This window comes from Bubalus bubalis, chromosome 1 (genome assembly GCF_019923935.1).
Source record: "Bubalus bubalis isolate 160015118507 breed Murrah chromosome 1, NDDB_SH_1, whole genome shotgun sequence".
NCBI lineage: Eukaryota > Metazoa > Chordata > Mammalia > Artiodactyla > Bovidae > Bubalus > Bubalus bubalis.
This window is the reverse complement of record NC_059157.1, coordinates 31,851,720-31,876,500: the sequence shown is the minus strand read 5'-3', so window position 1 is coordinate 31,876,500 and position 24,781 is coordinate 31,851,720. Positions and strand designations below refer to the sequence as shown.

At 40.1% G+C, this 24,781-nt stretch overlaps 1 protein-coding gene across 9 annotated transcripts in view; it reads left to right on the top strand.

Annotated features, from left to right (window-relative positions):
* The window catches only part of TENM3 (teneurin transmembrane protein 3), a 1,064,917-nt gene that overhangs the window by 972,334 nt on the left and 67,802 nt on the right, over positions 1 to 24,781 (top strand). For all 9 annotated transcript variants that reach the window (XM_044938509.2, XM_044938511.2, XM_044938515.2 and 6 more), the window contains 4 exons: positions 3,886 to 4,032; positions 19,495 to 19,711; positions 20,722 to 20,841; positions 21,674 to 21,935. In XM_044938509.2, coding sequence (XP_044794444.1) covers positions 3,886 to 4,032; positions 19,495 to 19,711; positions 20,722 to 20,841; positions 21,674 to 21,935 — 746 coding nt within the window. The remainder of the gene's footprint in view (positions 1 to 3,885; positions 4,033 to 19,494; positions 19,712 to 20,721; positions 20,842 to 21,673; positions 21,936 to 24,781) is intronic.

Sequence of the window (24,781 nt, the reverse complement as noted above, 5' to 3'; positions counted from 1 at the left end):
CCACCTTCACTTCCCCCACAATATATTGTCAATTAGCTATAAACATGCTTATTTTTAAATGCAGTTCAGAAGCCTCTAATGGAATCCTGTGGCAAAGTGAAGCATCCTTTCATATAAACGGTGCAGATGGGTCTGAACCATTTATGGTTTTGTTTATGCACGTGACAGAACTGCCAGGCTTTAGTCGCTCAACTGAAAGTTATAGTTTAAATCATTCTGTTAAGAGTTCCGCGACCACTTGCATATGTCAGTAATGAAAAATAATCAACATAAGCGTCTTTGAAAAGCAATTTTAGATCATTAAAGATGCATGAATTTTGACAAAGCAAGAAGATCTGAGGCTTATTAAGAATATATTAGGTCTCTCTGTTGAGTGAAGAGAGAGGGATTTTTATGCTTCTGTTCAAGAGGAAAGGTGTAGGCTAATTGTAACCTCATGAAAGATTAAATGGACAGGTACAGTAAGAGACTTCAGTCTTCATCCTGACTCTTCCTGCAAAGCTTTTGTGAGAAACAGAGCCTATTCCTGTATGAATCCTGAAAGGAAACAAGATCTTAGAACAGTCTGTATTTCCTAATGGGCTACATACGGGTTACATCATTGTCCATCCGACAAGTAGTCAAGGGCTGCTGGGTAAATCATATAGAATTTAATGCATGCCTTTTTCATAATACTATATTACATTTGCTTTTTTGTTTTATTATTAACAATTAAAGTTTGATCTTTTGTAAATATGCAAACGACTCGAGACAAGGTGAATGAAGTAGAATTTCTGCGGGTGTATGTCACAGATTAAAGAAAGCATCTGAAGATGTATCAGGGTTCCCCCAGGGCTCTTGTGTGTTCTTTCTGCCCTTCCACCATTTAACCCTTATGAAACTACTTTGTTCAAAACAAACTGAAAGAGAATTACTTTCTCACCCCCTCCAAAAGTTTGATATTTGTAAATCTCATGGTTTTATAAATTTCCAAAATTTCTCTAATGACAAAAATTGATTCCATTCGTTCTACTTAGTTATGAAGGTATAATCTTAGGAAGAATCAGAGTGGGTCCATCCCAAATAATCTGCAAAAGGAAGTGTTAGTTTACCTGCACACTTTCCCTTAAAGTGCTGAATATTTCCTGGAATCGTGACTACATTTGCTAAAATGGGAATATACTGCATTTGTAGAAGATATGAAGTGCATCTCTGTCGTGTGATGTCTGATGTCAGCTGCAGCTGCTCAATTTGCATGTAAATTCTGAAAATTTCCTTGTCCCATGTGACACTTCTGAAATGTCTGTCTGTTCTTTTTTCCTTTTTAATTTCTCAAGCTCACTATTTGGATAAGATAGTTAAAGGTACTGTATACTTGCTCTTTGTTGACATATCTCCATATATATCTCTATATAACCGTGTTTAGCTTGTAGTAGGTATGAAAATAGATTGTTTTCCTGCATATTTTTGTAAATGATAAATCAGGCCTACATTATGTGAAATCCTTTGGATTTAAAGTATTGAGACTTCAGTGTCTGTGTCTCATTTTTATAATTTTGGGTTATCACAGATTTCATTCCTATGTAAAAGCATTAGTCTTCACTGGAACCAAAAACTGAAGATAACAGTATATTTGCTGTTTTTTGTTTATGGAGTTTTTTTGGGTTTCTTTTTTTTTTTTTTTTTTTTGGTTTTAAGATCTTCATTGTTGACAATTCAGCTCATGAGCTTTAAATTCTAAATCAAAGAATCACGAACGCTCACTCTTATCACAGAATAAGAAATTGTCAATCTAAAGAAGATTCTGGTTAACATATGTTGAGAGAAATCTCATTTATCCTCATATGGAAACTTCTTTGGCTTTATCTCAGTGTTTCAAAATATATGTGATCTCATAATTTATGTTTTGTGATTTTCTTTAAAAAAAAAAAAACTACAAAATACTATGCATTCTAGAGAACAAAAATGATAACTCTGCTCAGCAGAAAACAGCAGATTCTTTGTCTTCAGTTATCATAGAAATAAGTGAAAACCATATCTTTCAGAAGAGAAGAGTCCCTTTCCCTCGCTCCTCAGATTACCTTTTTTAATTCCTTGTTTGTGCTTTTCATTGGAATATGAAATTATTCATAGCAGTACCCAGGCTTTCATGTAATAACTTCCTGTGTGCACGCAGTCAGCTGCTGCGCCCCTTGGTCACTGGGGCAATTAAACCTTTTTTTTTTTTTTTGATTAAAAACAAAACAGAGACATCCATAAGGAAAATTTACCTTTTAGGCATTGAATAATCCATAAAAACAGACGGTAATTGTCTGAAAGAAAAGAAGCAGCAAAATTAATATTCTCCTGACTTGATGGCGTCCGTAAGTCTAATTTCATCATACCCTGCCGCAAGGGACTGTCAAAACAGTCTTCTTTCTGTTAACTCTAATCTGAAGAGACAGAAAGTCTCTTTGAGATCTTTTCAAGTTCCACAGTGAAGGAGGGAAAGCCAGTTATATGAATAATTCTTTTAATACAGACCTAAAAGAAACATCCTTAAAGAGATGGTTCCCTTAAATTTGGTCGCCGAAACAAGCATTCTAGTTATAAGAAGCTAGAACAAACCCCCAACTGCTAGACCAGGCATTAACTAATATACATATATACTTTATACCAAATTATAAATCAATTCTTTCCAAAGAGATCTGGTTAAGAGCCCATTATCCTTGCCATCTTAGAGCGTTTATACCCTCGTTTCTGTCAGTGCCATGTCACACTCATAGAGAAGAGCACCAGAACCTACCCTAGTGTCATGCTCATAAACAGATCATGTTGGCTGCATGCCAGTTACCATCCGTAGGAAGTGGCAGAATTTGTTTTTTTTTTTTTTTTTAATGTCATGTTAGACTGAAACAATTATAGATTTCGGATATATTAAATTATTTTCATTGTTTCCCAAATTTTCCCTCCTTGCCCATAAAAGCAGACAAGATAGGATATAAAGGTAACAGCATAAAAGCTCTAGGGAGATTGTCACAAACTATCACTCTTTTGCGCTCTGTCTTGAAGCACGTCACTACCGTGTTTTTGTTCAGTCTCTCGATGTTTTACTGTGGTCCTTATGGTATTTCATTTCGTCCGTCCTGAGTAATCAGATATGCACAGCTATTACATTTAGTTGGAAATCCTGTCAGTCCCGTCCCATCCGTATGCAGCCTGAATCCTAATGTTTGTTAGAATAGATGCTAAGCTGCTTCACTATTTCCTGGGCTTTGCTTATTCTGTGAAAAGGAATGTACTCTCGGCATAAAGTATAGTCATTGACACTGGCCTATACTTTGTGCAATTATTTAATGCACTGTAATTTCACATGAATATACGGCAACTCTGAGGCCAGATGAAATTAACGTTCTCTTTTGAACGTCCTTCATAGCCACGTACCCACGCGTTCATGCTTTTAAATTTAGAGGGAATTTTTGAAAGCAACAAGGCACTTTTAAGAAGACGTGTCCTAACCAATGACCAGTAATGTTTACAGCAGACTAAAAATCTATTCTAGGGCTTCTGAAATGATCTCGCTGTGACGCTTTTTTCACACTTTAATGATCAACCTTGTTGCTTTGGTAAAGGAAAAAAAATTTAAGTTAATTTTGTCTGGCCTGCAGCAATTTTAGTGGGTCATTGCAAACATTTCTGTCCTGCACAGGTAAGTGGTGTCTCAAGGGTCAGGCCAATCAAAGATGCCACTTGGATAAGAATCAGATTCCTTAGATTACGTTGCTCTTTCTATCCATGTGCAATTACAGTATTTGTGCTGTTTCGAAAGGCCTGTTCCCACTAAGTGTCCCTCATCTGTTTATTTGAAATGCAAAAACATTAAATACTCAAATCACTTGTGTTGTCCTTCTTTGTCTCTTTTGACAGAGGGATGCCCCGGTCTGTGCAACAGCAATGGAAGGTGCACGCTGGACCAAAACGGCTGGCACTGTGTTTGCCAGCCTGGGTGGCGAGGAGCAGGATGCGACGTAGCCATGGAGACCCTCTGTACTGACAGCAAGGACAATGAGGGAGGTAAGAGATGCGGAGCGGAAAGCGAGCCTGTGCCAGAACGCAGTTTATAAGTTCCCGTGGATCCATGGTTATCTGTTGCCAAAAAAAAAATTTGATCCCCACAGGTTAGATTGATTGAAAAATGTATGAGTGCTGATGGCATGATTTTGCTCCCTGTTTTCCCTGAAACAAATGCAAGATTATTATCATTCAGGGAAAAGGCAAGGTAACCAAGCTACTGTATAATGTACATTATTCTCCATTTCTTGTCCTAATCTCCAGGTGATGATTCTCCTTGATGCAGTTTTTAGGGCCCTGTGAACTGGGAGCTCAAGAGCAGTATGTTAATAATGGAACAGTCCAAAAGATGCAAGGTAGTTCCCAAGCTCTTCTGTTGAAAGGCCAGGAAGAGAAAGCAATCCCCTTGAAGCTGTACTTCCAGGGTCTTTTTATCCTTAACTTTACAGCCTGTGAAAAGGATTATGATATTCCACCCCATGTAAGCCCAGAGTGAAGAAATAATTATTTTTTTCCCGTTGTGCCCATCCTCTGTGCTGGTATGTTTTGATCTCAGAGAATAGAGAGTGAAAGTGAGTGTCTGCATCTCCAGCGATGGAGCTGTTCACTGGACTGAGTTTTTCAGAAGGAATTATTGTAGTTTCTGTCTAGACCTCTCTGGTCACCTGCTCCACGTGTGACCTGCCCTGTGTGTGTTTCCCTTCCTCCACCTTCATTGAGCCTGCCCTTCTGGGAGTGTCCACGTAGGCAGTTTGGTGATGGTTACGAGTGCAGGTTTGGAGTCAGGTCTTCACTCCACCAGGAAATGGCAACACACTCCAGTATTCTTGTCTGGAAAATCCCATGGACACAAGAGCCTGGTGGACTACAGTCCATGGGGTCGCAAAGAGTCAGGCATGACGTAGTACTGAGCACACATGCATCACTCCACCTCGTAGTGCTGATATGACCGTAGACAAGATCCTGACTGTGTTAAACTTCACGTGTTTCACATGTAAAATAGGCATAAAGGAGTTTGTGGAAGCATTGAAAGAATGTTTGTGAATTGCCAGGGCTATGTTACATTGTAAGGAGCAGCTCTCATTATCCAGTTTTCCTTCTTTCGCTTTCAAAGTGCTCACCTTGACTAGGTGGACTTCATAAAAGGTTGTCAGAGAAGGTTGAATTGGCCCTTTCCTTTCCAAATAGAGCAGACATAACATCAGACAGATGCCCACAGTAAAGCAAGTGTCATGAAAAAGCAAGTCATGTGAATGTGGGGGGTGTGGGTTCCCAGTGCATATAAAAGTTATGCCTATTGGATACTGTTAAATTACCCTATACGGTAGCCTGTTAAAGTGTGTGGTAGCATTGTGTCTAAAAACAACATATATACCTTAATATAAAAATACTTTATTGCTAAAAAATGTTAACCGTCATCTGAGCCTTAAGCAAGTTGTAGTAGTAACATGAAAGGTCACAGAGCACCATCAGAAATATAATAATAATGAAAACCCTTGAAATATTGCAAGAATTACTAAAACATGAGACAGAGACACATGGTAAGCAAGTGGTGTTGGGAAAATGGCACGTTGGGCTTGCTCCACTTCGAGTTGCCACACATCTTGGAATTGTGAAAAATGCAACATCTTCCCCACAGTAAAGGGAAGCACAGTAAAACAAGGCCTGCCCTGTACTGTTCTCTAGGAAGCGGGGTGGTCAGAACCAAGTCTCAGCTCTCCTCCTTGCCCCCAACACACACACACACACACACACACAACAACAACAACAACAACACACAGAGTCATTCTCAAACCAAATGTTACTTGTTTCTCATCTTCCTGACTACGAGTTGCAGTTCTCCCCGTTCATTCCCAGCTATCTGTCCACTCTTTCGTTCCTGCCTAACTGTTTACTCTTTTCCCTGTGCTCCTTTAACGTGGACTGTCAAGAAACTTGAGCCACAAATTCTGCACTCTGCTGTCTGTCCTGATGGGTGTAGGTGTTTGGTCCTTGGCCCTCGAAGCTTTTTCTGCCTGATAATACACAGTTGCCTCTCTCGCCTCCCTGTGCCCCGGGTGCTGTTGTAGAAACCGTAGCATCAGTCCTCTGCACACCCATACAGCAGGTTTCCCCTCCCTCCCAGGAAGCCCCTGCCCCTGGGAAGAAGGCTAGCTTGCCTTCCTCCTTGATCAGATGTTTCACCCTCGGGTTCTAAGAGATTACACTGAGGAGGTTACACCTCTGGCAGAGAGAAGCAAACTGCAGGGCCCCGTCTGCAGAGCCTGCAGAGTAATTTAGGGGCTGATCGACTCTTTAGTGTCCTTATCGGCTAAGGCGGTTTCTCTCTTTCCTCAGAATTTATCAGCTGTGAATTGGCCTCGTTCCCGCTTTGTTTATTCTTATTAGCATGAAGCTCTGCTATCTCTAGACTTCCCTCTCCAAGGGGAAACTGGACCTGATAGAAGACCTCCTGTGGCTTCTCTGCTTATCTTATATAATTTGTATTCCTTGTCCCTAACCTAATTTTTCTCATCTTCTGAGAAGGAACCTCAGTACCAGCTTTGTTACACCCTAAGATTGTAACCTGGGTGCCTTATAACCCAAGCTAGAGGATTCCTTGAACTTAAGCATGGGTTATATGTATACAGACAATATTTTTCACACTAAACACCAACTTAAGACACACAATCTGGTGATTAAGGATATTATTACCATTACCATTAGATGAGGACAGTAAAACAGAACATTTAAAATAAGGACTATAGTTGAAATTCTATGACATGTGGGAGCTGTGCCATTATAGATACATTGTCTACATTTGGTGACAAAAATGGTGAATTAGCCAGAAAGTTGCTAAGTAGTTTCATTTAACACATTCAGTTCAGTTCAGTTCAGTCCCTCAGTCATGTCCAACTCTTTGAGACCCCATGAATCCCAGCACGCCAGGCCTTCCTGTCCATCACCAACTCCCGGAGTTCACTCAGACTCACGTCCATCGAGTCAGCGATGCCATCCAGCCATCTCATCCTCTGTCGTCCCCTTCTCCTCCTGCCCCCAATCCCTCCCAGCATCAGAGTCTTTTCCAATGAGTCAACTCTTCGCATGAGGTGGCCAAAGTACTGGAGTTTCAGCTTTAGCATAATTCCTTCCAAAGAAATCCCAGGGCTGATCTCCTTCAAAATGGACTGGCTGGATCTCCTTGCAGTTCAAGGGACTCTCAAGAGTCTTCTCCAACACCACAGTTCAAAAGCATCAATTCTTCGGTGCTCAGCTTTCTTCACAGTCCAACTCTCTCATCCATACATGACCACTGGAAAAACCATAGCCTTGACTAGACGGATCTTTGTTGGCAAAGTAATGTCTCTGCTTTTCAATATGCTATCTAGGTTGGTCATAACCTTCCTTCCAAGGAGTAAGCGTCTTTTAATTTCATGGCTGCAGTCACCATCTGCAGTGATTTTGGAGCCCCCAAAAATAAAGTCTGACACTGTTTCCACTGTTTCCCCATCTATTTCCCATGAAGTGATGGGACCAGATGCCATGATCTTCGTTTTCTGAATGTTGAGCTTTAAGCCAACTTTTTCACTCTCCTCTTTCACTTCATCAAGAGGCTTTTTAGTTCCTCTTCATTTTCTGCCATAAAGGTGGTGTCATCTGCATATCTGAGGTTATTGATATTTCTCCTGGAAATCTTGATTCCAGCTTGTGCTTCTTCCAGCCCAGCATTTCTCATGATGTACTCTGCATATAAGTTAAATAAGCTGTGTTTAACACATTAAACAACTAAAAAAGGAGAAGATGAAGAGGTTGATTTGATTTGAATGAAAAGTTAAATGCATCATCGTCTAGTCTGAGCAAATTTGTAGAGCACAACTCAAAGACCTTTACAGACCACACATGCACACAAAGAGAGAGAAAGAGAGAGAGAGAGAGAAAGTTGCTTACTAGTGGCAGAAAAGTTCTATCTCCGGGTAAGAAAGATAGAAGCTTCCGTGGTCTCTCAGATGGTAAAGAATCTGCCTGCAATGCAGGAGACCCAGGTTTGATGCCCAGGTAGGGAAGATCCCCTGAAGAAGGAAATGGCTACCCACTCCAGTGTTCTGGCCTGGAGAATTCCATGGACAGAGGAGCCTGGAGGGTCTGGACAGATTGCAAAGAATTGAACACAACTGAGCGACTAACACTTTTACTTTCACTTTTTTTTTTTTTCAAGGATGGTGGGTGGGCAGAAAAACAGATTATTCTATCAGAATATGAATAGCCATCAATAGCATTCCGTTTTACTATAACCATTTCATATGGCTAGTAGAGTTCTGTTACTTTCCCGGGGAATCTTCTATTCTCTCTCCTTCCTTCCCTCCAAATTCCAGCCCTCTTACTTTGTTGTTGTTCAGCCGCTAACTTGTGTTCAACTCTCTGCGACCCCATGGACTGTAGCCCACCTTTTCTGCCTCCAGGAGCTTGCTCCTCTCTTACTTGAGGACAGGAAAGTCAGTGCTGGAGTCTCTGGCCTGCTTTCCACGCCCCAGCCTGACAAGGCAGCTCTCCAGTCCCCCCAACACTTCAGAAAGCACCATTGCTTTCGCCTGGTCACGCTGCTAAGACTCGCATTGGATAGGGAGTGTCTTGACTTTCAATAGCTCCCCATATGGTGGTCCCACAGTGCGAGCATCAAAATGCAACAGCTTGCCAGAGACAACTCTTACCTTTATAGAAACTCCAGGTAGATACTCATGAATGAGCTGATTTCTCCAAAATACGTAATCTGTGGCAGTGGCTGCCATGTTCCTATCGTTCTTCTCATTAGAGACATGTGGTCAGAGCTCCCTTTGACATCTTGCTTTCCTGTCCGGTCCTCAAATAGACAGCTCCCCTGTGGATACCTGAGGCATAAGAGGCAAGTCTTCTTCTGCAGATTGGATGGTGAAAGGCCCAAGAATGACTTAAACCTCTTCCTAAATTCTGTGCAAGATGGTAGAATGTCAGAATATAAATCCTGCCAGGAATGATGCCTCTTACTTTTAAGTACATGGAGTTATTCTTTGTCCTTCAGAGTTATTAATATTACTTTGTGGGGATATGCCAGGAAGATATACCTCAAACAGGTTTTTTTTAATACCTTTAGAGCCTGGAAAATCCCATGGACAGAGGAGCCTGGTAGGCTGCAGTCTATGGGGTCGTGAAGAGTCGGACACGACTGAGCGACTTCACTTTCACTTTTTACTTTCATGCATTGGAGAAGGAAATGGCAGCCCACTGCAGTGTTCTTGCCTGGAGAATCCCAGGGACAGGGGAGCCTGGTAGGCTGCCGTCTCTGGGGTCGCACAGAGTCAGACATGACTGAATCGACTTAGCAGCAGCAGCAGCAGAGTCTGATCATAGTAGAAAAAAGAAGCACAATTCAACTGAGGTTATTTAGAAATTAAAAAACAGTACTGAGAGAGGGAGGAAGAAAAATACAAATAGAAGATTCAAACTGCAGAAGCAAGCAGGTATGTGTGCTAGAAATGACAAAGAAGAGGGAAATGATGAATGATATTTTAACGTAAGCATCAGAATGAATGTGATGAATGGACAGAGGCAGTCTAAGTTTGGAGATTCCCAAATGAAAATAAGGAAACATTTGAAAATACATTTATAAAAAGTTCTAGCAGGAGGATGAGATGGTTGTGTTCTCCAGAATATATTAAAAAAAAAAGTTAAATAAAATAGAAAAAAAATCAGAAGGGGAATGGTTTAAAAAAGAACAAAAAAAGGAAGGAAGAGAGGGAAGGAAGGAGGAAGAGAAGGAAGGAAATTATGAGTTCTGAAAGTGAAACTCGCTCAGTCGTATGTGACTCTTTGTGACCACATGGACTATACAGTCAAATGGAATTCTCCAGGCCAGAATACTAGAGTGGGTAGCCTTTCCCTTTTCCAGGGGATCTTCCCAACCCAGGGATCGAACCCAGGTCTCCCTCATTGCAGTCAGATTGTTTACCAGCTGAGCCACAAGGTAAGCCCATAAGAGTTCCTGGGTACTTCTTAAAAAGAATCCAGATGTCAGAATGAAGAGTGGCACTCAGTATCAGAGCCTTGAAATACATTATCCTGGCAGATGATTTGGGGGGAAATTACTTTTTTTTTGAAAGACTCCATGAGATCCTACTGCAGAGGAGAGGGGCTTCCCAGGTGTCTCAGCAGTAAAGAATTCCCCTGCAGTGCAGGAGACACGGGTTCGATCCCTGGGTCAGGAAGATCCCCTGGAGGAGGGCATGGCAATCCATTCCAGTATTCTTGCCTGAAGAATCACATGGGCAGAGGAGCCTGGAGGACTAGTCCATAGGGTCGTAAAGAGTCAGACACGACTGAAGCGAGTTAGCATACATTCAGGGGAGAGATTTAGGTTACTCTGAACCCTGAGCGCCAAAGAATTGATGCTTTTGAACTGTGGTGTTGGAGAAGACTCGTGTGAATCCCTTGGGCTGCAAGGAGATCCAATCAGTCCATTCTGAAGATCAGCCCTGGGATTTCTTTGGAAGGAATGATGCTAAAGCTGAAACTCCAGTACTTTGGCCACCTCATGCGAAGAGTTGACTCATTGGAAAAGATTCTGATGCTGGGAGGGATTGGGGGAGGAAAAGGGGATGACAGAAGATGAGATGGCTGGATGGCATCACTGATTCAATGGACATGAGTTTGAGTGAACTCCAGGAGATGGTGATGGACAGGGAGGCCTGGCATGCTGCGATTCATGGGGTCGCAAAGAGTTGGACACGACTGAGCAACTGAACTGAACTGAACTGAACTGAACCCTTTTATTATTCACAGAAGTTTTAGATCCCAGGAGCATCCCATTCTAGAAAAGAGAAGTCCACCTTTGCTTTCAGAAGCATGGGGTTTGACCACTGTTTTTGAATGAGTTTTAGGAGAGGAAAAATATTCACACAGGCTGAAACTAACAGTCTTCCCTATATTTTATACCCGTTACCATTCGCTGCCACTGCAAGCTTTAGAACAACAAAGGGCATTGCCCAGAACCTCTTTAGACAGTGTCCCCTTTCTCCAGGTTAAGAACCTCTGCATTCTTGGGCAGGATTATTACTAGCAGCCATGCACAGTGCTGGGAAAGATTGAGGACAGGAGGAGAAAGGGGTGACAGAGGACAAGACGGTTGGATAACATCACTGACTCAATGGACATGAGTTTGAGCAAGCTCCAGCAGATGGTGAAGACAGGAAAGCCTGGTGTGCTGCAGACAGACCTTGGGGTCACAAGAGTCGGGCGTCACTTAGCAGCTGAACAACAACAAATTGTCAAGATCACCACTGTCAACAACTCAGAGTGCATGTCTCTACGCCTCCTCAGTGAGCTTAGACGCGCACTTATGTCTTTAAACGAGAACAGGATAGGTACTGTTCTAAATTTGATTCTGCCAAAGAGATTTTTTCATGTCAGTATGTGTAGGTCTGTCTCCTACTTTATAACAGAAGCACAGATGTCCTGATTAATTCTACCACTACTCCATTAATAATCATTTAGTTGTTTCTTTTTTTTTTTGCTCTTGGTATAAAGGCAGATCTGTAGGGAATCTGTGTGTGGGTGTATGTGTGTTTATCTGCATATAAATCTTTGTGTAAATGTACACATATTTCTTTGGAACAGATTTGTAGAAATGAAATTGCTGGGTCACAGGGTGCTTTAAATTTAATTCCGGTAGCTACTGCCAAATTGCCTCACACTAAGTTTCACCACTGTACACGTCATGGGTAGGAGCGTGTTTATTTTCCCCATGTTCATAGTCTGTACATAACCATTGTACATAAACAAAATTGTCCAACAAAATGAAAAATATGAATTTTGTCTGCTGGGTGGAAATGATTCCATTTTTATTGTTTTCATTTGCATTTCCCTAATTACGAGTTAGATTGATGATCTTTGTATATGTTCCTTGACTGTGTTTCTTCTTTTGCTGGTTGCTTATTTATTTCTCTTGACCATTTTTTTTATATGGAGTTTTTTGACTTTTCCTTTTTAATTTTAAGGATTTTTTTTAATATATTCTACTTATCAGCTGTTTATGAAGTGTGTTGTAGATAATTTACCTCAAGTTTTCATTATCTTTTAACCTTGTTTATGGCATCTTTCATCATGCAGAAGTTTTCAGATGATAAGCTTTTACAAGGCAAATGTTTATAAGGTTTAACTTTTCCTTCCTGAATTTGGGATTATCTGTCTTTATGAGTACATAAAGCCTTGCACTTTTTAGATTATATGTAGTATTTCATATAATTTCTTTTAATACTTTTTACAATTGTATGGATTGCCTAATGTCCAACTTATCAAGAACATGTAAAAGCACCTATTAGAGTAAAAAAGAAAAAGGAATTCAAGGATTAGCATGGTATCTGAGGACAGGAAAATGGTGATGAAAGAAAGCAGTGTGTGTCTCTGTTGTAGAAAAAGTTTTTTCAACTTTTTATTTTATGTTAGAGTATAGCCGATGAACAATGTTGTTATAGTTTCAGATGTATAACAAAGCGACCCAGCCATACATATATGTCTGTTCATTCACCCCCAAACTCCCAGGCTGCCACATAACACGGAGCAGAGTTTCCTGTGCTATACAGTGGGTCCTTGTTGGTTATCTGTTGTAAAGAATGGCCATCATCAAAAAATCTCCAAGCAATAGATGCTGGAGAGGGTGTGGAGAGAAGGGAACCCTCCTACACTGAAGGGATTGTAGATTGGCCCAGCCACAATGGAGGAGGACAGTATGGTGGTTCCTGAAAAAAAAAAAAAAAAAACACACACACACACCTAAAAATCTGCTGTGCTTTTAAGACAAATTTGGCCTGTTTCAATCTCATAATCTCTAGGAACTGAATTTATTCTTCACTTTGTTCAGCAAAATTTTTGTATGCGTGCTTAGTGCCAAAAAGAATATGTCCTAAATTCTGAGAGCTACAACAGTGGACTAGATTGGCCCTCAAGGAACTTGGTGAGACCAGTGTCTGAGCTGATTGCTAAAGGAACTGGGGAGGGAGCCGGGATAAGAGCAGTGAGAGGTCTCCAGCAGAGGAAATAATAATCACAAAGGTCTCATAAGCCATGTTAAGGACTTCTAACTACTCAGAAAGCAGCAGGGACCAATTAAAGGAAGCATTTTACCTAGAGAAGTGAAATAATCACATTTGATTTCTGCCAAGAGTACTCTGACAGAAGTGTCGAGAATGAATAGCTGGGACAAGACTGGAGCCTGGGAAACCAAGCTCTTGTTGAGATCTTGTCAAGAGGTGACCATGGTGGCCTGAAGGGTCTTTTCAGTGAAATAAAAAGAAAGCTGACTTAGGACATGTTTGGGGTATGGAAAAGGAGGAGCTGGCCATTGATTAGGTGCAGAGAAAAAGGGAGGAGAGGAGTGAAGGACAACGCTCAGGTTTCTACTTTGAGAACCTGGGTGAGTGGATAGCGGAGACGTTCACTGAAGTAAGAAATGCAGAGAAAGTGGTCTTTTCAGAGAAGATCGTGTATGTTGCCTTTTCCACCTGTTAAGTTTTCGATGCCTGTGTAATATCCAAGTGGAAATATCTAGAAGGCAGGTTGTGGATTGGGAATTCAGGAGAATAAACAGCCTGGGGTCATTACGATTGAAATGATGCAAACCAGGAGGAAAAGTCTGTTAATCAGACAAACCAGGAAGATACGCAAAACCAAACATGATCCAGATTCAGGAATAAGCAAATGAATTTCATGTATGTTACAGAATGGTGACCCAAAAGAGAAACAAAAAGTATACCCGTGCCCTTTGAAGATTCTAAAATCCACAGATAAAATACTGCATCAGGTATCCTACCTTGGGAGTTCCCTGGTGGTCCAGGACTGTGCTTCCACTGCAGGGGGCTGAGGTTCCATACCTGTTCAGGGAACTAAGATCCCACAAACCACGCTGTGCAGCCAAGAAGAAACGTAAAGATATATTTGGGGGAGGGGGAGCGCTTCCCAGGTAGTGCCTGTGGTAAAGAGTCCACCCGCCAGTGCTGGAAACACAGGAGATGCGGGTTTGATCTCTGGGTCCAGAAGAAGGGATCCCCCGGAGAAGGAAATGGCAACCACTCTAGTATTCTTGCCTGAAAAATTCCATGGACAGAGGAGCCTGGTAGGCAGCAGTGCATGGGATCACAAAAAGTCTGACAGCCGAGCAGCCGTGACACTTTTTAAAAATAAAATAAAATTAAATATATATTTTTTTTAATTTTTAAAAAAATTTCTACCTCTACCTCCAGCTTGGAATGAGGGAGAAAGACTTCTAAATACTGTGGGTAAGAGCTTTAATTACCTTTAGAATGAAGATGAAAATTCATTCAAAGGAAATGCATGACTTTTTATCCAGTTAGTATATCAAGGTTTTGAAAAAAATGTTAAACTATCCATAGCTGCTTAAAAGACAAAAGTGAGAGTTTTGACAAGCAGGTCAAAGTCAGCACAGAGTGTAAATTAGGAAATGATGGAGTCAGACGTTTTAATAATCTAGTAAAATGTGCATTGTTTAACTTTACCAGAAAAAAAAAATGATTTAAAGACAAAGGAAACAGGGCAGGGTAGAAACTTAAAAGCAAGACTAAAGGTTGACAAATTATGACCTCTGGGCCAAAGCTTGTTTTTGTAAATAAAGTTTTATTGAGACATAGTCACACCCACTAATTTACATATTGTCTCTGGCTGCTTTAGAGCTGTCAGTTCATCAAGGCAGAGTTAAATACTTGTAGCAGGGATTATATGGCCCATAAAACCTGAAATATTTTTTATCTGGTCCTTTACAAAGTAAGTTTGCCAACCACTGTTACAAACCAATGAAAGTCCTAGGAAAGATGAGAGCATATTTTTAAATAACTAGAGCAATAATACTGAGGATTAAGTGGAAGGAAGCATAAACTATATTGTCTACTTTATATCAAAATACCACTTATATTGCAAAGCCTAACCTGGAGAACGAAAGGCTCTTAACTGATCATTGAAGTTGTTATTCAGTGGGTTTTGAACATTACTGAGTTTCTTTAGGTCTTTTTTATGATTAATTCTATTAGATACGGCTTCTACGCCAATACCAATTTAAGCCAACCTCATATTCCTGAGACTAAAATGGAATGCCGATGATTTTAAGAAGCTCATCTACGAAGTCAATTTTGCTACAATAGACATTTGGGCAAGTGGATAATCAACTTTAGTGGTACTAGATAGCCCTAGCTATGTGAATATAGGCAAAGAATGAAAAATGTTTTCTCAAGTTATAGGAAGCCAGATTCATAAGCATCCGTCACTTGCTTGGGCAAGTTACTGATAAACTCTGCAGAAAAATAACAAACCATGCGTCCCTGCATCTTGGCTGTTGAAAATGAGATTCTGTCTCTGATTGATGTTAGCAGAGAGGCTTGTAAAAATGCATTTCCAACTGATTAGTTCAGAAGGTGTCAATCTCATGCAGTTTTATGACCTGCAGACCACATGCCAGATGCACATTTGGTTTTTATAAACTAACAAAGATGAATGATGAGATTTGAGCATTCCTGTTTGGCAAGTGTACCATATAGTGCCTAAAGGAAGGCATTCAGGGAGTATTACGGGGGACCAAAGGAGGGGGGAATTTAACCCTTAATTTACCAGGTTAATGGAGATAAAATGTAACCTTTGGAGGTTTCACTTTCTAGTTATGCTTAAAAAATGAATGTAAGGGAAAAACTTGCAAGAATATCAAATATTTATATGGAATTACTCTCCCAAGCATACTCATTCTAAATCCATGGAGTAAGAACTCTTAAATACACACACACACACACACACACACACACACACACACGTGTGTATATATATATACATATACATATATATACACATATACACGTGTGTGTGCGTGCTCAGTCGTGTCCAACTCTTTGCGACCCCATGCACTGTAGACCACCAGGTTCCTCTGTCCGTGGAATTTTCCGGGCAAGAATACTGGAGTGGGTTTGCATTTCCTTCTCCAAGGGATCTTCCCAACTCGGTACCTGAACCCATGTCTCTTGTGTCTCCTTCATTGGCAAATGGTTTCTTTACTAGCTGAGCCACCAGGGAAGCTTAAATTATAAAACATACTAAAGATTCCTCATGAAGTCTCAACCTTCATGAGGTTGAGATTATAAATCATGAATTGTTACTAAAAGAATTTTTTAATTGTTCTTTTGAAGCTAAAATTATTTGGGTGCAATAGGTCAATCATCTGCTACTTTAAAAATCTGAGTCTTAATAACTTACGCTTCTGTGTCTTTGAGACAGATGGAGAAAAAATGCAGTATATTGCATGTTATAACATATCCTCATGAAAAATAAGCCTCTAGCATAGTTTCATCTTTCTTCCACTAGAAATATTGAGAAATATTTAGACATTTTTCATCTTTGTGGCCTTTTGGTTAAAAAAGCAATATTTTGATAAATTTCTCTGAAATTTCAAGGCTCAGTTTCATTTGATTTTCCTAAAACATGATTTTGAATTTTTGTCACAGAATAGATATGTGCTTTCAAATAATTAACAATCCATTTTTTAGAACTGTAACAGACATACACATGAAAATGTAGCTATAATAAAGAAACTATAAGATCTGCTTATCAGAAATTCAGACTCATACATTTTCATGTGTATAAAAATTATGGTGTCAAAAAGTTAAAATAGTCATGCAAAAGAGTTCAGCATCATACATTTAATTCTAATACTTATTAAGCTCTTTTTTTCAACTATATGGGAAATAGTGAAATTTTTAGTTAATGTCTCTGGATAAGCTACATCTCTTTCAGTTTTAAGTGACAGAAAAGCCAGCCCAAACAGGCTTAAGAAAGAAGGCAGCACTTTGACTTCTAGAACTGAAAAGCCCAGGTCAGGTCAGGTCAGGTCAGTTCAGTTCAGTTGCTCAGTCGTATCTGACCCCATGAAGCCCAGGTCAGATGCAGCTTATTGCAAAAGCCCCAAAGATGTCACTGTGACGTTTTAGTTTTTTCTCTCCAGCTCTTCACCTTGACTCTTCTGGGAAGGCTCCTTTCCGAGACAGGTTCTAATGTAGTGGCAGCCGGGGAGATGGGATAACCCCAACCTCACAGCCTGACAGCTCCAAGCCTGGAGGGATGGGGGTGGGGAGGGATGGCTTTTTAGATAGTTCCTGAAGTTCAGTCCAGTTTGACAGATTAGGTCCCATGTCCATTTCTGAACCAAACACAAAGGGAGATAAGCACATAGACCGAAAGTTGAGGAGGACTGGCTATCCAAATGAAAATTCAGAGTAGCTCCAAAGAAAGGAGAATGAGTGTTAGGAGAAACCACAGGTGTTCACAGCATTCTTTTTCAGGTGGGCAAAATGACTGAAGGACACTGAGCCAGGCCACTCATCTGTTTCTTACCTTATCTGTGTTGTTGTTGACCTACTTATAGACTGGGCAGCATGATTCAACTTAGTCTGTTTTATTTTGTCTCAGTTTGCTTTCAGATAATGAATGGGCAAGCATATGTTCTATTAATAAGAGTAGCCTAAAGCAAAAAAGAAAAAGAAACTAGTGTATTTTTTTTTTTAATAAATGTTTTCAAAACACCTGTGTAAATAAAACATTGGTCAACCAGATATTTTCAGCTGAGTTTGCCATAATAAGGTCATGCTGAGACCTGAAACTTAGGTTTTAAGATTTTCTAATGATTTTGTCCCAGAGAAGACAATGGCACCCCACTCCAGTACTCTTGCCCGGAAAATCCCATGGACGGAGAAGCCTGGTGGGCTGCAGTCCATGGGGTCGCTAAGAGTCGGACACGACTGAGCGACTTCACTTTCACTTTTCACTTTCATGCATTGAAGAAGGAAATGGCAACCCACTCCAGTGTTCTTGCCTAGAGAATCCCAGGGACAGGGGAGCCTGGTGGGCTGCCGTCTATGGGGTCTCACAGAGTCGGACACAACTGAAGCGACTTAGCAGCAGCAGCAGCAATTATTTTGTCCATTCTCCCAATGGTGATTAAAGTCTGCAGAAACTGTTTTTATTAATCTGTACTGAGAAATGTAGTAGCCAAATGGATCAAAATTCACATATCAACTGGTCACTGAAAAATGACCTTAAAGAATAATGTCATGAAACCATTATCCTAACACTCTTATCTGCTAATGGGATGGTTTATATGTTTCAAACAAAATTCTTACATGGCCCATTGAATATAGTTTCCTTTTGATGTTCCTGGAGAACGCTCGGGAAGATTCTAACCTTTATTCTTTTTATGTCACCAACACCTGTAGATCAATTTTGAGTGATACATTTCTTATCATTTTCAATATTATAGCTTATTTACATTACCCATATTTTTATTAACATCTTCATTTTAGAGGAGGCATATTAATAGACCTCAGGTTCCAGTTTAAATTTTGAGAAATGACTTAATTATATTGAAATATACTTTACCATCCTTGGGCTTCCATGGTGGCTCAGACAGTAAAGAATCTACCTGCAATGCAAGAGACCCAGGTTCGATCCCTGGGTCAGGAAGATCCCCTGGAAAAGGAAATGGCTACCACTCCAGTAATTCTTGCCTCGAGAATCCCCATGGACAGAAGAGTCTGGCAGGATACAGTCCATGGGGTCACCAAGAGTAGGGTACAACTGAGCAACTAATGTTTACCACCCTTGGGAAAATGATTTCCTTGAAAGGTGACTGGCTCATCTCATCTATTATATGTTAATTTGTATTAGTATTTCACAGACTTCCATTTTCGGACCTTTTCCCAAATTTTAGGTGGGAGAACAGCCAGTCAGTGGAGCGGTCTGCACACACACAGTATTATCAGTCAGTGGCATGGTTTGCACACACACAGTATTATCAGTCGATGGAATGGTTTGCACACACACGTAGTTGTCAGCCAGTGGAGCGGTCTACACACACAGTAGTTTTCCAAGTGCGGCGTATTCTGGCGCAGTTCGTGGCACCTTAAAACAATTACAACAGTAACACCAGAGTTCACTGATCACCATCACAAATACAATAATAATGCAAAAGTGGAAAATCACAAGAATTACCAGAATGTAACAGAGACACAAAGTGAGCAGATGCTGTTTGAAAAAATGGCACCATAGACTTGCTCCATGCAGTGTTGCCACAAACCTCTGATTTGTTAAAAAAGAAAAAACTCAACATCTGCAAAGGGCAATAAAATGAGATCTGCCTGTAATACATTGTTCTAAACAGTCATTTTTTATTTTTTATTCAGAACCAACATTAGATAATTCTTTTCAGTCATCTCCAATGCAAACATTTACTGTCTATGAAAGCAACTGTAGCTATTGTATTTGATTTCAAAAAGGATGCCAGAAATTACTGTTAGATAGGAGGAACAAATGGTTGGATGTGAAAAAAAATAGCCAGTCAACAAACAAAACTTATTCTGCATCATGGCCAAAAAAGAGGAATTTTCTAACTGGTTTACTCCTCTCTCTCTACAGATGGACTCATTGACTGCATGGATCCTGATTGCTGTTTACAGAGTTCCTGCCAAAATCAGCCTTACTGTCGGGGACTGCCCGACCCCCAAGATATCATTAGCCAAAGCTTACAGTCACCATCTCAGCAAGCTGCCAAATCCTTCTACGACCGCATCAGTTTTCTCATAGGATCTGATAGCACCCATGTCATACCTGGAGAAAGTCCTTTCAATAAGAGGTTAATACACTTTTCCTTACATAGATTCGTAATGATATTATCAACAGTTATAAGCCCTTAATATAAAATGCTGATGACTGCAAATTTGAGGAAAGTGCCTTTTTTAAAATGTAGTTTTTCATCGTTCGGCACATCCTTCACCAAACTTCATGTTTCAAGCATTTTTGACACAGTTCACATACTTTGTCAATTTCAGTACCAGAAGCATAACAGGACATCCCATTAAGGAGTCAATAAATCCTCATTTAACTGGTTGATTTTCTTAGCACAGTTGGAAGTGTTTCAAAAGAAGCAATGAAAAGACCCCAAAAGGCAAAACAGGAGTGCACCTTTTTTTAAGCTGAGCTCACTAAATAATATAAATTATGAATTAATGTAATGGAACTGCTAACAGCATGGCAGTAAGATTGCATGAGCTGTTGGCCTGGTGCTTTGCAGAGCAGTAATGACTTGAAAATAAACCAGTAAGTGAAAGCAGGTGTCTTGTGTCTCACTGAGCAAAAGAAGATGATTTACACCAGAACTCCTGGGTCTGCAGCAATTTAACAGCATTAATGCAGTTAGACCCAGCAGTTGATTAAAAGTTGTTGCACAAATGTTCCTCATTGCCCCCTTAAATCTTGTACTTCTCGGTCCCTGCGGGTTTCCGGATTGCCTTGGAATTAATTGGAAAGTATACTTTCCTTCATGCAAGCACCAGATATATGACTTACGAAAAAACGCACAGTTTATAATTTAAAAAATTCATCTCTAAATTATTGGTCTTGATAACTCTCCAAAACCCAGATTGCAGTGAATTAAAACCCAGGGTAAACACCAGGTATTTCAAGAATGTGGATTGCAGTGAATTATAAGGAACACCGTCTTGGGAGTGTTTCCAGTCTGGTTTTTGTGAATACAAGTGCCTTATGATACTGTTATTTTATCCTTAGGTTGAATTATCTCTACATCATGATAATGTTTGTCTGAGGAGATAAATGTTCAGTCTAATTCTTCTACTTTTCTCACAGCCTAGCGTCCGTCATCAGAGGCCAAGTGCTGACTGCTGATGGAACTCCACTTATTGGAGTGAATGTCTCATTTTTCCATTACCCAGAGTACGGATATACTATTACCCGCCAGGACGGAATGTAAGTTAGTTCCAGCACCCTATATTTCTTCGAAGTATTTTAAGTATAAAGAGTATAAAGACTAGGCTTTTTTTTTTTTAATTACCAGGCATAATGCCTTAATGTCCCTTTTAGTTTGAAAACTTTTAGACCAGAGATCTGTGACAGTACATGGTGGCAAAAATTTAAAGTTATATATTCATATAGGTTTTAAAAGTTGATCTCATTTTCTAAGGCATAATAAAAGTATTATGGTTTTATAGGAGAATGTTCTTTCTTTGTCTCAGAAGATTCATTTTGAAAAAAATTTTTTTTAATTTTTGGTCACACCCCACAGCACATAGGACCTTTCTTCCCAGACCAGAGATTGAACAAGTGCCCCCCTGCTTTGGAAGGCAGAGTCTTAACCACTGGACTGCCAGGGAAGCCCCCATGTTGAAATATTTGAGAGTGAGACTTTGTAATATCTACAACCTAAGTTCAGATGGTTCTAGAAAAGGAGTGGATAGATAAAGCAAGCTTGTACAAATGTTAATAAGTTAGTTAATCTAGGTTAAGGATATATGCGTGAGTTGCAGTAAACTCCAAGAATTGGTGATGGACAGGGAAGCCTGGCATGCTGCAGTCCATGGGGTCACAAAGAGTTGGGCACGACTGAGTGACTGAACTGAACTGAAGGATATATGGATGGTCATTGTATAATTCTTTTAATATTCTCATAGATTTTAAACTATTTCATGTAAAAGTTGAGAGAAAAAGGTCTTTCTTATAAAGCATATTGATTTAAGGAGGCGAGTGTTGCGAGTTACACAAGATCCAGGTAATTCACTAAATATGTCTTGTGTTTTCCTAGGTTTGACTTGGTGGCAAATGGCGGAGCTTCTCTGACGTTGGTGTTTGAACGATCCCCGTTCCTCACCCAGTATCACACTGTGTGGATCCCATGGAATGTCTTTTATGTGATGGATACCCTCGTCATGAAGAAAGAAGAAAACGACATTCCCAGCTGTGATCTGAGTGGCTTTGTGAGGCCCAATCCTATCATCGTGTCCTCACCTTTATCCACCTTTTTTAGATCATCTCCTGAAGACAGTCCCATTATTCCCGAGACACAGGTAGACTATTCTAGCCGGCAGTGCTTTGCAGTAAACCATTTTCAGATCACGTGGTTTCCAAAGAATTTTTTTTAAAGGATTACAGAATTTCAGTGCTAGCCTAAGTAATTCTCTGGAATGACATGTAGAATGTGGGGTGTGTATGTGTGTGTGTAGTAAATAAGAGTTATTATATTAGGATATCTATTTCTTAAAGATCTGTTCAAAATACTTCTTCTTCAAGATTCATCTGTGTCTATTTATTAGCTGTAGCCAGATGGGAAAACAGCTTTAAGTGCAACAGCTAGTAATGTCTTTGCTCATTGATTCATTCATTGGAAAAGACTTTTAGTGCCTGCCATGTATCTGACCTCCTAACTGACATTATACCAAGTGCTACTGTACGTGGTCATTATTCTCAATGTTTTACTGTTTATTTATTATTGTAAGCAGAAGATACGTTAGAACAGATGAATCTCCATAAAAAATGTTCATTGATTTTCTCACAATATTTTTAAAACACGGTATCATGTCTTAAACCCTAATAATATAGGGTTAATGATGTAGTTCATAAAGCCATATTTTTCACAGGGAAAAAATTATATAAGTTTTAAACCATGTTTGCACTATTCATTTTTGTCTGCTGAAATATCGGGGGATTGTTTTCCTTCCTGTGTGTTTCCAATTAGAAATAACTTTCAGATCTTAAAGGCAGGACATTAAGTACAGCAATAATGGACTTCACGTGTAAACAGCTGAGTAAAAACATGTGGTCTTTAAAATACAACAGCACTGAACAGCTTGGCCGCGTTTATTCTTCAAATATTTACTGAAATACCTGTTCTGCACCAGGCGCTCTTATAAAGAAACAAAGCAGTATACCAATCAGATGAAGTACCTGCTTCCAAGAAGTCTGCCAATCTACACAGAGAGACTGAAAACAAATAAATATATGTCAAGTTGTGAATAAGACTTAATTAAAATAATAAAGCAGGGTAAAGGGGATGGAATTGCAGTTTTATATAGCATGGTCCCAGAAGATCTCTTTGATAAGATTACATTTCAGCAGAAACTTTGAGAAGAGAAAGAATAAACCTGGAAAATAGAAGGTCATTCCAAGCAGAGCAAAGAGCAAGTTCAAAAGCTCCAAGGGAAGAACAGGCTTCCCTGGTGCCTCAGTGTAAAGAATCCGCCTGCAGTGCAGGAGACATGGGTTTGATCCCTGGGCTGGGAAGATTCAATATCCGAGGAAATGCCAACCCACTTCAGTGTTCTTGCCTGGGAAATCCCATGGACAGAGTAGCCTAGCGGGCTTTGTAGTCCATGGGGTCCAGAAAGAGTCAGATACAGCTTAGCAACTGAACAAACAGAAGGGGAAGAACAAGAACTGGGCCTGTTCACAGAACGACAGAGAAGCTGGCAGGTGCAGCTCAAATGAAGGAGATGATGTCTCAGATCACTGAAGACCATGGCAAGGATGCGGACTTTTCCTGTGATCACTGAGTAATTAGAAGCTGTGAGAGGATTTTAGGCAGACCAAGTACAGTTTCTTATTTGCTTCTTTAAAAGATCATTGCAGTTGCTGTGCTGAGAATATTCTATTTAGGGCAAGGGTTGAAACAAAGAGACCAGTCAGAAGGCAGTCTCAGTAGTAGGAGAAATGATGGTGTCTTGGATAAAGGTGACTGGGGGGTAAGAAGCGGTAAGAACCATACCATCAGCTTAATGGTTGGTTTTTCCACTCTGGCTTGATTAGCTTTTCCACTAGTGCAAAATAGTTGGTCAAATTAAATTACCTCGGATAAACACGTTTTAATGAGTTAAATTACAGATTATTTGTTCCAGTGAAGTAAGCTAATGATGACAAAGACAGAAATCAGTTATTAAAATTAGGAATAACATGATATTTTGAAATAGAGATATTAACTCCTGGGAGATCACAGTATATATTCATGAAGGTATCTATAGGAAACCTATCAAATTTATGTGAAATTATTTTGAAAATAAATTAAGAGGAAATAAATGATACGCTTTAAGTTATAATCACTTACATTTTCAGGGCCATCCAAGTCACAGAATCTGTTTTTCAAACTAAGGCACCAGTGTTGCACCCCCAATGATACAGAACAGTGAGTTCTGTTAAGATGATTCACCCTGAACCAAAGGGTCCTACTTAAGTTATTAACATTTGTATGACAGACATACATCATTCCTGTTTCATGTGAGAGGAGTTGGGAGGAAGAGAAACACGACTGAACACTGAATCGCTATTTTAAGACTTTTCCAACACAAAAAGGTAGTCCTTTAAGTCTGAGTAGTGGATATTCCTTGGAGAAGGAAATGGTAACCCACTCCAGTGTTCTTGCCTGGAGAATCCCAGGGACGGGGGACCCTGGTGGGCTGTCTATGGGGTCGCACAGAGTCGGACGCGACTGAAGCGACTTAGCAGCTGCAGCAGCAGCAATGAATATTCCTAGGGCAATCTGAGGAAACCTTTGAGAATGCTATTTAATTCTTAGTAGAGAAGGTGATAAGCTCCTGGAATGTATTCTTAAGCGTAGATAGCCTTGTGCATTACACAAGAGGTAGTAAGCCCAAGTGAAAGTGAAAGCGTTAGTCTCTCAGTCATGTCCGACTCTTTGCGACGCTGTGGACTGTATCCCACCAGGCTCCTCTGTCCATGGGATTTTCTAGGCAAGAATGCTGGAGTGGATAGCCATTCCCTTCTCCAGGGGATCTTCCTGACCCAGGAATCAAACCTGGGTCTCCTGCATTATAGGTGGATTCTTTACCATCTGAGCCACCAGGGAAGCCTGACCCTAAGAAGAGCTATTATTATTAACCAAACTAATAGGAGCACTATTAGC